This window comes from Hesperophylax consimilis, chromosome 29 (assembly GCF_061612785.1).
Source record: "Hesperophylax consimilis isolate HC1 chromosome 29, BYU_Hcon_1.0, whole genome shotgun sequence".
In the NCBI taxonomy this organism is placed as follows: domain Eukaryota; kingdom Metazoa; phylum Arthropoda; class Insecta; order Trichoptera; family Limnephilidae; genus Hesperophylax; species Hesperophylax consimilis.
Genome location: NC_142864.1, coordinates 17,568,945 through 17,586,018, shown reverse-complemented (window position 1 = coordinate 17,586,018; position 17,074 = coordinate 17,568,945). Strand labels below are relative to the sequence as shown.

The 17,074-nt window shown below is 37.1% G+C and overlaps 1 protein-coding gene across 4 annotated transcripts in view; it reads right to left on the bottom strand.

Moving 5' to 3' along the window:
- The window catches only part of pan (transcription factor pangolin), a 430,403-nt gene that overhangs the window by 59,109 nt on the left and 354,220 nt on the right, over nt 1-17,074 (bottom strand). For all 4 annotated transcript variants that reach the window (XM_089649145.1, XM_089649143.1, XM_089649144.1 and 1 more), the window contains one exon: nt 2,889-3,012. In XM_089649145.1, coding sequence (XP_089505271.1) covers nt 2,889-3,012 — 124 coding nt within the window. The remainder of the gene's footprint in view (nt 1-2,888; nt 3,013-17,074) is intronic.

Here is a 17,074-nt window from a genome sequence, read left to right as displayed (position 1 = left end):
TGCTTAACCTAACGTGTGTCAGGAATTTCAAATTCTTTCATAGAATCGTCGAGGAGTCAAAGACACCTTGTGAATTTGCCTTGTGATCGGGTCTAACTAGGCCATTGCTTAAACTAACGTGTGTCAGAAATTTCAAATTCTTTCACAGAATCGTCTAGGAGTCAAAGACACCTATTGTTCGTGGTGAATTTGCCATGTGATAGGGTCTAACTTGGCCATCACTCAGCCAAACATGTGTAAGGATTTCCGATACTTTTATAGACCCGTATAGGAGTCAAAGACACCTAGTGTTCGCGGTGAATTTGCCTTGTGATCGGGTCTAACTTGGCCATCACTCAACCAAACGTGTATAAGGAATTTCGGATAATTTCATAGAATCGCCTAGGAGTCAAAGACACCTTGTGAATTTGTCTTGTGATCGAGTCTAACTTGGCCTTCGCTTAACCAAACGTGTGTAAGGAATTCCCGATTCTTTTATCGAAATCACCCAGGAGTCAAAGACACCTCTGCGCGCCAAGTGCATCTAATTGCGTACCACCCAGCTACAGATGCAGCCACCAGCCACAAGCCATAGAGTACGCAGCATCCGCTCCGTTTATCTCTCGCAATGTTAATATGGCGTGTTTGTCGCTCCGCCAGGTCGTTGTCATCCTGCTAATGCGTGAATGTGGATGCGATCTCTCCTTCGCCATCCACAATAAATGCTGTCACATTGCTGGCCAAATGGATGCAGGAAGACTATGAAAGTCCAAATATTGAAATTCAATAATAAAAAGCGGTTCCGTGACAACTTAGAACACTGACAAATCAGAACACTTCTGAAAAGTGATAAAGTAATGAAACCTAACCAAATCTAACATATTTAACCTAGTTTTCTAATAAACTATTTAACTTATATAACTTTTTAATTTATATAACTTTTCATATAAACTATTATTTATGATTTCATATACATCACTTCACTCTACTAAAACTTTTCATATAATCACCAACTGATCAAATGTTTAAATCAAAAGACCAAAGCATTAGTTGTAATTGTAAATGGTAAGTTAAAGGTTAAATAAATAGAGTAGTAAAAAGCGCCTTGAGGTAATTTTCTCATAAAAATGGCGCTATAGAAATAATCTAATCATTATTATAATTAGACCTCTGAAACTCTTACTCCGGAGAGAGACAAAATCTTTTCAGGCCTCCATGCGAAATGTTCAATTCTTGGCACTCTGCCAAATCTCAGCCCAATGCAAAGAATCCTCTGATGCATTAACGCGATATTACGCAATATTTACTGCCGCAAATTTGTCTTCTTCTTCAGATTAATAATCGTAGTAAGTAACCGCCATTGATCTACGGGAATTAACGGCGTTTGATGGGAACGATGAAGGATTCAGTGGCAACCGTTTTACACTCAGTCGTGTTATTAACTAGCATAAAAAACAGGCTGAATATATTTATTATAATAGTGATGTGGTTATTCGAGAGTTAGTGAGGGGAAAGCTACTCTAGAGTTTTTTTTTTTTTTTTTTTTTACAGTATTACCGCACAAGAGTCCCAACTGCTCCCGTCTGGAGCCAGTGAGACTATGGCATCCCCAATTGGGGTATGATGTGAGGCTGAGGGTATTGGGGAGGGGAGGGAGATGGGGAAGAGGAAGGTGGGGAAGTACCTGGCTATTCAGATCTGGTCACCAAACACGGCTAAAGCCATTTCAAGCAACGTTTCAATTCTGAATGGTGGTCTTACACCAGGGCGATACTGAGAGTATCTTCCACTCTGGAACGTGCCGCAAATATACTATATATTATTTTTAAATTAATTAATTGTGAAATAACACAAATTAATCAAATAAAATTTATTTGCGCACGCCGGGTTCGAACCCGCGACCTTCGGATCTGTAGTCAAAAGCGTATACCACTAGACCACGCCGGCCGTATACCACTAGACCATGCAAGGAGAGGCAGAGTCTGCAACGGACAGAGGCCGCTGAAGTAGCACAGGACAGGAAATATCTGGAGGCAGTAGGCATCTAATTGAAGCGAAGGTGAGAGCTTTTTCATAATATGATCATCCGAGTTTTATTATGATAAAAACTTGTCATACCTCTTCATACTCTCAGCGAGACGTCTGATCCAATATTCTGCGCGATTGAGGTCTATATCTTTCCTCTCGTATCGTGCAGCTATTACTTGGTTTTTTATTAGTTGTGTAGTGGTAACAGTGAGAATATCTTCCCATACAGACGAATGATCCACCTCTAAGCCATCAATCCGACTATATTTACGACTTCCTCAAAACTCGTCAAGTTTGACAAAAGGTTACACAAATGACTACTGTTGACGCAACTATACGGATCTCCCTTTACCATATATTCCTACATTCCTCCACCCAATTACTTGTCCCTGTCTGACAGTATGGAGTACATACCTACATCAGAGACATTGCAACAATTTATTATACATTACCAGTCTGTTATTAAAACCTGTGCCGTAAACACGTTTAGTGCTCCCTCCGTGTGTATAATATCGAGTGTATTGCGGAATATTGTGTCACCCGCAATGTCTCTCAAGGCCATAATATCGATTTGCAACAAGCCCAAGGGGTAAGTCTGATTCCCTTTCCAATTCCAACTGTTAACCACAGCTGTGTCAAATATTGATTACAATCTATTTCGTGAATAAAACAACATTTATGAACAATGAATATTTATGACTCCACTACAACACTCTTTTTATAACAAATAATGCCAGTTCGTTGTAGAACAATCATGCCCTCATCGGGACAAGAACACATACCCGAAGAAGGTTAACCAGAGATTCCTGAGCATTAAAAACGTTGATGTCATTTTGCTGTACGATGATATTTTTAAAAATTATTTTTGAATGGAGGCTTACCTATCGCCGCCTTGTCCAGCTGGTAGGGCGGGATGCCCATGTGCGCGGGCGGGGGCTGGGCCAGGTCCCCGTTATGGCAGAACAGTGGTAACGCGCCAGCGGCACTTAGGCCCATCTTGGATGTCTGCAAACAAGAAGAAAAAAAACACGAAGATTAGATTATGGCGAACAGTATATCAAAATTAGAAAAAAAAATGTCGAAAACAATTCAAAATCAATAAAAACTAGAAAGTAGTCTAATTGTAGCAGTGGGGAGATAAACTTTTTTGTTTGTTTTTTTATGTCAAACCGTACGAATGCTCCCGTCTGGAGCTAGTGAGACTATGGCATCCTCAATTGAGGTATGTTGTGAGGCTGAAGATAGTAGATAGGGAATATGAATGGGAAATAGGAAGGTGGGAGAGTATCTGGCTATTGAGATCTGGACACCGAACACGGCTAAAGCCATTTCAAGTTACGTTTCAATTCTGAATGGTCTTACACCAGGGCGATACTGAGAGTGTCTATTTTTTATTTAAACTTCTGATTTTATGTCCCTTCCACACACTTTTCCACAAATTATCATCTAGTCAATCAACACTATGCAAGTGCATTATATAAGCAAAATAAATACAAAACAATACAAGAACAACACGTCAACTCACCAGAGATCAAATGGGAAAATAATTCACCGACTCCAGATATTTTCATATCAGAGGGTTCGGCTCGGTAGAACTCCTAACTGGACCTATAAATCCTACTGACCCCTCAACATAAATATTTAACAAATCTTTCGTTATCCTACATGTATTCAGAATGACCGACTTTTGCATCTTTATATATAATTTTTTTGATAGATCTAATACGCCTAAATTTTGAATTTGAGAGCTAGGTATAATGCCAGTAGCCGAAATAACGAATGGTAATATTTTTATAGTCTGAGAATGCCAAATTATTTTTATTTCATTTCCTAAATCTGTGTATTTTCTTATTTTTTCATTAACAGATTTTTGAATATTACAGGAATTTGGAATAGCGACATTAATGATATAGGTTATTTTTTTAACTAGTAGATTAAAAAGATATGATATTATTATTATTATTATTATTCCATTACATTACATTTCTTTATTGATCCCATAATAACAATTGTGTTGAATTGACAAAGCATATAAAACGAACTGAAAAACAAATTACCTCAAATCTGAATAAAATAAGAATGACAAAATGCACGTCTTCCACTCTGGAACGTGCTGCAAGTATACTGTATAGTGAAATAACACAAATTCATAAAAGTAAAATTTATGCGCGCGTCTGGATTTGAACCCGCGACCTTCGGATTGCTTGTCGAGAGCCTTACATATAAAATAAATAATTAAAATAAGCTTCATTGATCTGTCGCTGAGAGCTCCGTTGTAAAACATCTTTCTTATAAATTTCACAAGAGCGAGATTACAACTGAGCTATCAGCGGTATACCACAAAACTTGTGCCTAGTGGTATTCAAGTTCAAATCAAGCACATAATTTATCTAAAACAATCGAAATGAAGCCGCATACATTTCAAAAGATATCATTAAATCGTATTGTCGTATCGCCAACGCACCTTACATGGATACTGTCCCAACTCATATTAGCATACCCCCACCGGGTGGCCTTGCCAGTCTGCCCATTGCAGGAACTGTATATTCTGTACAACTCCAGCAGTTGGGAACGTAATGCAATCGGGGAGCGTATAGATTGGTGGGGTACAATTATTCATTTTAAGATTTGGAGTATGGTGGTCCAATTTGATATAACTTACTAGCCATCACACTGGTCTGAGGCAGTCAACTCTTAGATCAGCAGCTGTAGGCAGACTGATGGAACCTAAGCGCAAGCCAAATACTAAGTTTGGTGATCGCGCTTTCGGAGTATCTGGGCCGAAGGCTTGGAATAAACTCCCTCCAGAACTAAGATCCATAACAAGTCCAACAGAATTCAGGTCTAAACTAAAAACTTACCTTTTAAAGCTGTCATGCCCTTACATTAAATATACCATTCCTGAGAGAAAGTCCAGATTTATCCAATTATGTCCTAAATCCTGTATCTACATTTCGCTAATAAACAATTAGTTAATGTTAATTAAGTGTTAATCTCAAGTGACCTACCAGATAAGTATTTTACTGTATATTATCTCCATATATAGTTAGTAATAACATAGATCATTGTAGAAATGTATTATATATTTGTACAGCGCGCTTGAGGTGATTTTGCACAAAAACGGTCCTATACAAATAATCCAAGTATTATTATTATTACGTTGATCCACTGGGTATGAGGGTATGCAGATAATAGAACGACACACAACTCTGTCTTGGCACACACTACTTGCTTCATTCACATTCATACATCTTCTTCCACGTCCTCTGACGGCCTCCGTGGTCGAGGGATAAGGCTCTCAACTTCAAATCCCGGCATACGCAAATAAAACTGTCTTAGTTCACAAAAAATTCAATTAAAATAATATATGGTATATTTGCGGCAAGTTGCAGATTGGAATATACTCTCAGTATCGCCCTGGTGTAAGACCACCATTCAGAATTGAAACGTTGCTTGAAATGACTTTTGTCACTACCCCTGTCAATTAATGTATAAAAAAATAGTCAAAAATTGGTAACAGAAAGAAACAAAGCTTTTAAACAAAACTCTCCGCCAAACTGAACTTGAAACGTTTCCCTTTTACAAAAGCTCCCAAAAATAACAATGCTGGATAATATACTTTATGTAGATGGACATTCTGGTATCGTACTGTACTCTCAATTAGCATCAGAACGATATTGAGGCTATGTCATTCGCTAGTTAGGCAGTTTGGTAGTTTCGTTAGCGTGTTAGCCAATTAAAATCAGACGTGATATGGTATACTAAATTCGTCGGGAGATGTGTTGTGTTTTGGGGACTGAGCTCGGGTAATAAAGGATTGCAATGGTTTTATCGATTTTTTTATATGTATATTGACGTAGGATGCTGGGCGAAGCAATTAAAAGATTCGATAAAATTGATTGAGGGAAAGGGAAGTTAAAAGTTATATAGTTAAGAGTTAATTATGAAAATATACAGTAACAATAATGAATAGTGGTACACAGTTTAGATTTCTTTAGTTAATCGTGCACGGGGAAAGATCAAAAGGCCTGTCATATTTGGGGATGCTATGTGGAGGGTCTTTTATGGAAATGAAAGAATGGAGGTTCTGGGAAGGAGAAATGAATGATGGTAGGAATCTGGGGGTCAGTGTTTCCAGGAGTGACCGATAGAAATATTGCTAATTTATTAAGAATGGGATTGCAGGCCCTTGAAGAATGAATTGGTAGGTTTCCTGTTACACTCTAAATAAAAGAAGAATATATTATCACGTGTAGGTGCTTGAACACGTGTTCTAATATATCAGGAATGTACTAAAATTTTATCAGGAAACGGCATGCAATCCCATTTTTTAATCGGATTACAAATAATATGAAGACATTTTCAATAAATCAACAATACTCATTTTTCTCCGTGTGTGTTTGACATACACTTTTTTGAAATACAAATCTTACCTGGTTACGAATAACCTGATAATATTTTTATTCCAATAACTACCATCCTAATAAGCAGAACATCGTGCAATGATGGAGGATTTTGCTAGCGGAAAATCTCGATGGAGTTTTCATTTGGTGTTGTTTTCTTGATTCTCGACCTTCATTTATACCAGATAATAATATCGATCAGTTGTTCTTCAATGTGTCAGGCACGTGGGATAATTAGTCAAAAGGTAAACGCAACACATTTAGATATGATACATTTATATCAGATAATAATATCGGTCAGTTGTTCTTCAAAGTGTCAGGCACGTGGGATAATTAGTCAAAAGGTAAATGCAACACATTTAGATATGATACATTTATACCAGATAATAATATCGGTCAGTTGTTCTTCAAAGTATCAGGCACGTGGGATAATTAGTCAAAAGGTAAACGCAACACATTTAGATATGATACATTTATATCAGATAATAATATCGGTCAGTTGTTCTTCAAAGTGTCAGGCACGTGGGATAATTAGTCAAAAGGTAAATGCAACACATTTAGATATGATACATTTATACCAGATAATAATATCGGTCAGTTGTTCTTCAAAGTGTCAGGCACGTGGGATAATTAGTCAAAAGGTAAACGCAACACATTTAGATATGATACAATTTAGATTCTGTTGGCTAGTTTTGATATGAAATGTTTTACGGATGTAGTATAAATTATACTGCCCAGCGGACGGACGCAATGAGATACTGATGTAAAAGAGATACTGCTTGCGATATATACACTGGAACGTTGGCTTTAGAAGGAGGTAGAATAACACGGCATAATACTCCAAAAATAAATCACTATAATGATGGAAATGTATTTAAACCCATGTAATTAGATAGAGCCTAGTAAGTCATATTTGCTCAGCGATTTTTTACAAAAACGGCGCTACACAAATTATCCAATTATTATTATTAAGTTAAAAAATAGTGGACAGCCGTAGTTTGATGAGGCACGTAATAAAATATATATTTACTTATAGTCGAACGAAGGTTACTTTTCGAACAGCCCTCATATATGCCCTGCCACACATTATTTCCAATTCTCACTTCAAAGTGGTAGAGTTTCGCATTGCAATCAGTCGTCCCACCTCCCCGCACAGGAAGGCAGAGAGGATCACAGTCACTACTCCCATCAGCATCCATTCACAGGAGTGCCGCCGTGGTACAGGAAGTTAGGAGGTGCGAGGGGGTGGTACAGGGTGCTGCAGAGCGCATTATCGGTTGTCAGTTTGGAATAGCTTCAGGCAATTTATGCCTAAATTGTATTCCCGAATTAATTAGTTCTAGTTTTTATTTATTTTTAAAGTAAATCAAATGTAATTTTATTAATAAGTTTTGAAAATACGTTCAGATCAAATTTGACATAATTTAGTTTAATAAAAGTACACGGAATTCGACGAATTAAACACAATAAAAAAATTCTAACTGATTTATCTGTAATATGACTTCTTCACGGAGAAAAATTACTAACATTGAACATTGCTAATTTATTAAAAATGAATTGATAGGTCTCGTAATAAACTTTTAGTAAAACACGGACGATGTCCGAATATGATTAATATTTCCGCATTTCGACATTGGATGTTATCAAGACGAATGCAGATGGTTGAACACGTGTTTCGATATGTTGGGAAGTTACTAAAAGTTATCAGGAAACGGTCTGCAATACCGTTTTTAACCGCAACACCAGTAATTTGAATTTTAATAAATTAGCAAAATTCATTTTTGTCCGTGTTCTCCGTAACTTTTCATGCCCAAGGGGGTGTGGAGAGGTGGCGCAGGGTGCCAGGAGTGAGGTGCTACGGGGTGCTAATCACCGCACCATGTCACCCCGGTGGAATTAGCTGCTTGCACCGCTCTGATCGCTTCCGAGCCGCTCTCTCCTTTGTACCGCGGCCAAATTACCTCCGTGGAGAAGTACATTATGCGCAACTCCATTCGCTGTTGAGTGTTGAGAAACGAGACTTTTAATTTCAAGATGTGGCCACTGTAGCCATTGAGTGGTCTTATTTTGTACGCAAAGATTGGATGCAGAAGTTACTTGCAATTTTTTTTACATCAACTTCCATAATCTTTCGTAATCTGGTTAAAAACCAGGATTGCAGGCCCTTAACGAATGTAGTGACAGGTTTCCTGGTAAACTTTTAGTATAATAAGAATGTATTATCACGACGTCGAAACATGTGTTCATTAAAATCCATTATTTTTCGAATTTCGTTATTATATATTATCGAAGCAAATGAACACTTTACTAAAAGTTTATCATGAAACGGCCTGCAATCCCGTATTTAACCGGATTACCAATAATTTTAAGAGATTCTTAATAAATTAGCAATACTCATTTTCTCCGTGCATCTTTGAAGATAAAGTAAAAATGTATGAGGGGTGGGTAGGAATATGGGAATCAGTGTGTCCAGGAGTGACGTATGAATCCATCCCTTTCCCCACTGCTATGGGTCGAGAGAGTCCGGTTGGAGAGGTAAAAGGGTCTCCCTCAACCGACCAGCCACGCACCTGTTGGGCAGACGCTGGATTAACCTCACTCCTTAAACTCGGACTACACTCAAGTCACTTGGGGTGACATAGGACAGAGAGGCAGAGACTGAGGTGTTGATTAGCTCGGGGCGGCGGTACCCATACCCGCCTCCCAAATTGATTTTGGTTTCCAAGGCAGCTTGGAAATTTTTAACATATTTCAATGCCATTTTAATGCTGTTGCGTTTATTTTGTAGTTATTGAAATTGTCGAAAGTTGTTGACGTGGAGTGTCATGCATTTACTTAATAAAACCTACAACAAAACATAACACCATTTTATTTGCTATATGTAACTCTTAGTATTGCCGTGGTAAAAGACCACCAATCAGAATAGAAACGTTCCTTGAAATGGCTTTAGCCGTATTTGGTGACCAAATGAGACATTCCCTTCATTTCCCCACTCCCTTCGGACTCGCAACATACCCCTCTAGGGAATGCAGCAGTAGATGCAGTACTAAATATTCACCGTCCAACATCTAAATTAAAATCCAGATAAACATGTTTAAGTACGATGCGTGGTCTACTGTTCTCTAATTTTACAACTACGCCACTGGCAAAACCCCCTCCCTATCTTACATCACAATGTTAGACCCATCGTTAAAAATGTTGAATAAAATAAAATAATAATTGTGCGATAATCGCGTAGACTATCAACACATAGGTTAGATTATAATGGTTTTAATCTATGCAGGTATGTGCCTATGTAAATTAACGCTCCGTTCGCTGAATGTGACTTACGGAAGAGTTGGTTGTGATGTTCGTATGTTGGAGGAATTCACAGGCACTCGTATAAGATTGAACTAATTATAACTCCGGCTAAAAATCGAATTGACACATCGGATGTTTTTGTCAACTGTCATTAGCTGACGTTTTCATACGGCGCGGGCGGCTCGATTCAACTCAAAGCAACACTGCGCAGATTCAAACCAGTAAAATTTGAATCCTAGCTCCTTATTGGTTGGAGCGGAAAAGCGTTAAAACAATGCAGCGTCACGAAACAATAATAATTAATTCAGTCAGTGGGCCTTTAAAATGGAGCGGAATACCTGTTGAGTGGATTAAGAAGCTTATGAAAACTTTATATGCTAACTAACTAACTATCACGTCGTTTCGCCGCAGAGTAGGCAGAGAGGAAGGACCGCCAAACAACTCGGTCACACCGCACACTCCTTGCCTCGTTCACATTCATACATCGTCTTCAATTATTCTGACTATTGATATGGCCCGATAATACATACAATGTTTTACCACACATACGCCTCAGGGATATCATTTCCGCTTTTAGTGTAGTTTTATCCTTCCTGTGCCAATTCCATACATCAGGCTAGGCATCAGCACTTCATTTTGGACTGCTAGTTGTTTTCTTTGGACAATTTTTTGAAGCTGCAACCGCGTTTAGTTCTCCATTAATGGAGTTACCTGCATTTACCTTCTTTCAATATACAGGGTGTATCGGCACTAACCCGACAAACTTTAACCAGCTATTCCTTAGCACATTTGGAGTAAAAAATGTTATGGGCACTTTGCTGTCCGGTAGCATTTTTTTTTCAATTAAAAACAAAAAAATTTAAAATTTCCACACTACATCACTGTCATTGGCATTGCGTTTCGTGTTCAACAGCTGTTATAAGCAAGTATGTCAAAAAGCGTATTCGCTCTTTCGCACACACTAAATAATAATAGTTAAAAATTAAACGAATGGTGCCGTGCTATTTCGTTGTGACTGTAAACGTGCGCCAATATAGGCACACACGTGCATTATTCAACGGAATTCGAATAAAATATTTGCCAGATGGGTTTTCAAACTTTGTCAAAGGGTAAAACAGTGGTGACATGTGGTGAAAATATGAATAATAATTTTTTTATTAAAAAAAAACGTTACCGGACAGCAAAGTGCACATAAGATTTTTTACTCCAAATATGCTAAGGAATAGCTGGTTAAAGTTTGTCGGGTACGTGCCGATACACCCTGTATACAGACACATGTTAACAAGTAATTTTTTCTACACATTAATACTCTGTTCAAACAGAATATTCTCTGTTAACCATAGCATTCTATACCTTAATGGAATTTATTTATATTAACTACTGACTATTATCATAGACACCTCACACTTCGACTTATGACAGGTCTTATACAAGTCTAGTATTAGTTCAACTATTGTTACACTGGTATATATTTCTTTTGAATTATGCATTGTCTTACTGCACTTATATTAATAACTGCATCACTTACAATAATGTTTTTGTGTACACATTAATTGTTCTGTAATTTATTGCTATTATTATCCTGTTTACCACTGTACGCTTATAATTCGATTATCACTGTATTGTAAAATCCATTTTATGGCGTTTGAATAAATAAATAAATATCTCTATCAACCTTCCCATATCTCGTCATAATTATTGATCAAAATTAATAAAGTAATTATTAAGTGCTACAAATATGTTAGTTTAGATTAATATAATAGCTGTTTCGGGGTTTAATGCCACTATCCTGCTAGAAATCTGGCTCAATAAAGTCAATCAAAAATAAGCGACATTTCAAAAATTTTAACAGATTTTTTTATTTATAGTTTCTTTACATTGTATCTTTTTAGAATTTTTAACCACACTAGGACAAGCCTGTGTTGAGGTTAATAATTTTACAAAATATTTAAAAAAATAGCACAAAGATTATATATTAAGATAACAATATTGTTACATTGACTTTTCTATAAATTGGATACCTACATGGTACCTATCAGCCTATTCATTACAGTATAATGTTGTAAACATGTAGGGTGACCATGCTATTTAATTGCAAGAAAAATGTAACAAACTATTAATTTTAAAAACAGAGCAGAAAGAAAGAGAGAAAAAAAATTACATTATAAAAAAAAATATGAAAAAATAAACGTATTCAAAATATTATGCCACAATTTAAAAGGACAAAGATGAGAGAATATGTTGGAAATCCTCGGAAGGCAGAAATAATTTAACATTATTTTTAAATGTACACAAGGAATTTGACGAATTAATGTGATCTGTTCTGCTATTAAATAGAAGTGGAGCCTGGTACAAATAATGTCTCTGCCCAAATGAGGGTGAATTGCCATAAAGTTCAGACAAGAGCCAATTCTTGTAGTACGAATTTGTTGCGTTCTTTTCGCAGAACTAATATTGTTAAAAAATCTGCATAGCGTTTGTATGATAAATAGTTGAATCAAGAATTCAGATTATCAAGTTGTCTATGTCTGTGCATGCAAATTTACTAAAACAATTTCAGTAATACATGTCCCAAAAGTACCCCTAGGTGCCATCACATCACAAAACCAATTAACAAGTTATTATTTAAGTAATTACTATTATAAATTACAAACAAGTCAAAATTCAAAAAAAAAAAATACAGCCCACCAGCGCCAAAACACTCCCGTAAAGGCGTCATCGAAACTTCAAAGAATCACAACGCAATATTCGAGACAAAATAATAACATTTTGCAAAATAATTAATAATATCGGTGATTGAATATTGTTAGGGGGTGTTTGGTGTGAGGGTACTACAAAGGAACAAGGTAATTAACTCAGGTGTCAACTGCAAGCCTAGGCTGTATGAAAAGGTGCCCCAAACGGGCTACCCTTGTGCAGGCTTTGTCGATTTTAATTTTAGGGGGAGTGGACCAAAGGTAACAAACAATATGATTAATATTAGTTACTACCTGTTATAAGTGACAACATTGTTGGTTTATGGAGCGTGGACTGTATTAACAGTGAATTACCGATTTAAGGGTATAAAGGAAAATCTAGATTAGTCCATAATGAAGTGTCAGAATTCAATTTTCATCATCGTTCTGTTCTTGTGAACGGTAACTCCATTAATGGAGAACTGAACGCAGTTGGCGCTAACAAAAAATTGCCCAAAGAAGCGAAGCTAGCAGTCCACAATGGAGTGCTGATACCTACCCTGATGTACGGAAGTGAGGCATGGAACTTTCAGAGAAAGGATGAAAGTAGACTGAATGCTGTAGAAATGAGATCCCTGAGGCTGATGTAAGCGTAATGAGTAAGATCAAGAAAGGGACGCTTAGATGGTTTGGGCATGTAGAGCAAATGAGCGAAGAAAGGAGTGTAAGGAGAATATACGATGCAAATGTGAATGGTAGCAGAAGTCGGGGACGCCCGAGGAAGACATGGCACGACCAAGTGAATCAGATACATGAGTCGGGCCAAATCAAGAGTCAGAATAATAGAAGAGTATGTATAAGACGATGTATGAATGTGAATGCGGCAAGGAGTTGTGTGCCAAGACAGTTGTTTGGCGGTCCGTCCTCTCTGCTCACCCCTGCGGGGAAACGGCGTGATGGTTAGTTAGTTATTTAGTTAGTAACGAGAATGTAAATTATAAATTCTGAGGTCCTTCGAAAAAAATATATCCATATTTTGTAACAAGATATATAAAGGAACTGGATTAATTTGACTAAATAATAACTAATGATTACCCAATAAATAAATACATAATATAAGGGGAAAGCAAGGTTTTGAAATCCACAAAGAAAGAGCGTGAAGTTTAATACGCCATGCTAATGCATGCTATAATAGAGTGATATTATTCCGGCGAAGATTCTTAATTAATTAGCAATAGTCATTTTCCTCCGCGTATAATATAATATCGTTAATACAAAGAAAAACATGTAAAAGTAAAACATCAGTTTTGTCTGAAACGGGGGATTAGTACTGGTAGATGTTTGGAATTTTTACGTTTCCCAGTAAAAACAATCGCTCGAGAGGCATTACGGCGCGAAACTGGCGCAAAAATAAACAAAAATACAACTTGCCGGGATAAAACACTTTGCCTAAAACAAAAAGCAAGGAATAAAAAAACAATGATTGCTAAAACCTTTCCGGGCAGAGGCAAAGGACAAAGGCAGAAAATACTTTGGCTGGTTCACAATCGATACTAGGCGAGGCGGAATGGAAAATTGGACGCGAGGGGAGGGGGGAAATAAAATAAAAATCCTTAATCCGTCCCAAGTCTGGCGTAACCAACCATCCCCAACCTACCCAACCTCCCCCTCCACTCCCAACACCCCCAAGCCGCGGTATCTCGCCCGATTCTGAATATATTGCCGGAGGCGCGGGCAACAATCATTACTGTACAAGTGATTCTAATCCTTTGTTTTAGATGTGAGCGTTTGATTACTACGATATTCACCGAGAAGACTATAATTCGATAGTATTTATAATATTTTATCTGCCTACCAATAAGTCATTTAGTCCTCTTTCAGTCGTAAGTTATAAGATATAATTAAAGCGTCATAAGTGGTAGTAGTCGTTCAGAATATATCTGAACACGTAATCAACGCATTGTGGCCTTGTCCGAATAAATGTAATGGACGAGATGCTTAAATATTATCATGTTGAAGAACACGTGTTCCGACTACATCATAAGATATTCGTGCTTTACTGATGTTTGTTATAAAATTTGTCAAAATCATTCGTCGTAAGTCTTTAGTCACGTTTTTTTACAAGAAAAGGAATAATTTGACCAGATTTTTAATAAAATGACAGTAAGTTTTCTCATTGTGCAGTCCTTGGGGTTATTTTTCACAAAAACGACGCCATACAAATCATCCAAACTATTACTAAAGTAGCTTTTAAGCTTTAGCATAGCGTCTTGTCAAAGTGATAAATTAGTAGCTCTGTAGCTTTTGAAGGCTGTTTGAATTTTTAATTTTCTTTTCTCTAACTCCAGCATCTTAAAGAACATAAAAAACTGGGGTGGTTAACGTTTTTGATACGTAGGTAAAAAAAAATAACATTATGTTGTGCCGTATTGGGAAAGTCTGGGATTTTTAGAATTATTTAATAGTAGCTTCGTTTCATAAAAAAGGTAGTATAGATGTAAGAACTGATAAAAGAACCCACCTAGTCCTCAAAACGGTTCGGGATAATCGTGAGTTTCGTGACGTCACAGTTCACAGTTCGAGTTAAATACATAAGTTGAGATGTTTTTATCAATATTTTTGTTAAATTTAAAGATTTTCTATTCCATTTTTACTAATGTAAATATAACATTGAAGAAGGTATTACTAATAAAATGAAACATGAAACAGAAAGAGACACAGAAGAATAAAAAGGTAACGGTCTCAACTGGGAATCCAACCCAGGATACAAGTTAACGGTCTCAACTGGGAATCCAACCCAGGATACAAGGTAATGGTCTCAACTGGGAATCCAACCCAGGATACAAGGAAACGGTCTCAAATGGGAATCCAACCCAGGATATAAGGTAACGGTCTCAACTGGGAATCCAACCCAAGATACCGTCTTATTAAAGTCGTTATAATAATAATAATAATATTGGACAATTTTTATAGCGCCGCTTTTGTGAGTTATCACCTCAGGGGCAGGCGTTATCCTGGTAAGACAGATATCATGGGTTCGATTCCCAGTTGAGACTGTTACCTTTTTGTGTATGAAGGAAATGTTGTTTGAAATTCTACCAGGAGTCCATAAATTCGAAGATCACCAGTTCTCCACACCCTCAACCAAGCTCGCGGACTTTCTGTACCATTGCGAACAAACCTACTATATATTCATTCCCAGCCAGCACGTGGGTATGTGTGTGACGGCGTATATAAGGCGGGGGCATGTGTGCGTGCGCAGGGGTGGCGCCGGATGCTGGGTTGCCATGGCGACGCCACCCGGCCCCCGCCCGCACCCGCCTCCCGCGCCAGCCCCACCGCGCAAGGATCCCCCGCGCGTCTGCCGATCAGACCGCGGCTAGGTGTTGACGCGATGCAGCCGGGTAAAGAGAAATTAATCGGATTGACGCGAATGGCACGGCGCTAATGCGATTATATATATGTGTTGTATAAACGTAGATATAAGGACTAGGTTAGTTATACTACGTTCATGTTATGTTCCAAACATTTTTTTGTATTCAAATTTAAAAATAAAGGGAAATTGAATTAAATGCGGACTAATAAATTATTGAAGAGTCAAATCGTCTTTATTTATAAAGGGTGTTAAGAGACCTAATTGACTTACTTTTAACCAGTGGTTGGTTCCTGACAGATATTATTAGGAGTAAAAAATGTAAGTAAAATTTTGAATTCCGGTGACTTATTTGATGTTTTTTTTTCAAAACCAAGCTTAAAAGAAAACTTCCACATTTTGTCACTGGTCACTAGGCCTAGTAACCGACCAACGCACCCTAATCTTAATTGTCTAATATCTAAGGATTTTTTTACGTTAAAAAAAAAATAAAGAATGTCACCGGATTCTAAAATTTTATTTTTTACAAGAAAGTCCCTTAACATCCTGAACATAAAGATGAAATTTTACAAACGTTTTCACAAAAATACTCCTCATTACCTTCGGATTCAATAGTCGGGATTTATTTCAGTGTAGAAATTATGGTACAAACTACCATATGTATTCCTCATTACTTAGAATGCTGATCGTGGGAAATAATTATACTCGTCAGTGGACATCTTTAATTTATCACGTATACAAAAGATCGTTACTTAGACAATATAGTTATGTATTATAAATATGTACTGTATTAATATATATGGCGCTAATAAACTAGTAAATATGTAAACAAAATAGTAGGAATGTCACTGTTTATTCGAGATTTCTAAAAACACCCCAACTCATTTTCTCACCCCTTAAAATAGAATTTTTTTACTTCTTGATGAAATTTTGCACACTTGACGTTTCAGAAAAACTCGGACTAATTAATTTTCTATTTTTCTCAAAAGCTACTTACAATCTTAGATTAAAGCCGCGTCTAATCCCGATAACAACAGTAATTCGCTAATAGTCCATACACTTTCAATCAAAAATTGGACTTGATCCAAATTAAAAACGTGAAATATCCCAAATTGATTTACGTTTTGAGAAAAAACTTCAAACGCCGGGAGTCGTGTTTACTCTGCGAATGGACCGAGGAATAGAGAGATAAATATTATAGCGCCATGGCGTGACTTTGAAAAGTAAAACTGTGGAAATTGGTTTAGTCTGGGCGATAGACTGTTTGTGTTCAGGATGGTGGATATTGGTGGCGTATATACAAGGAATTTTGGTTT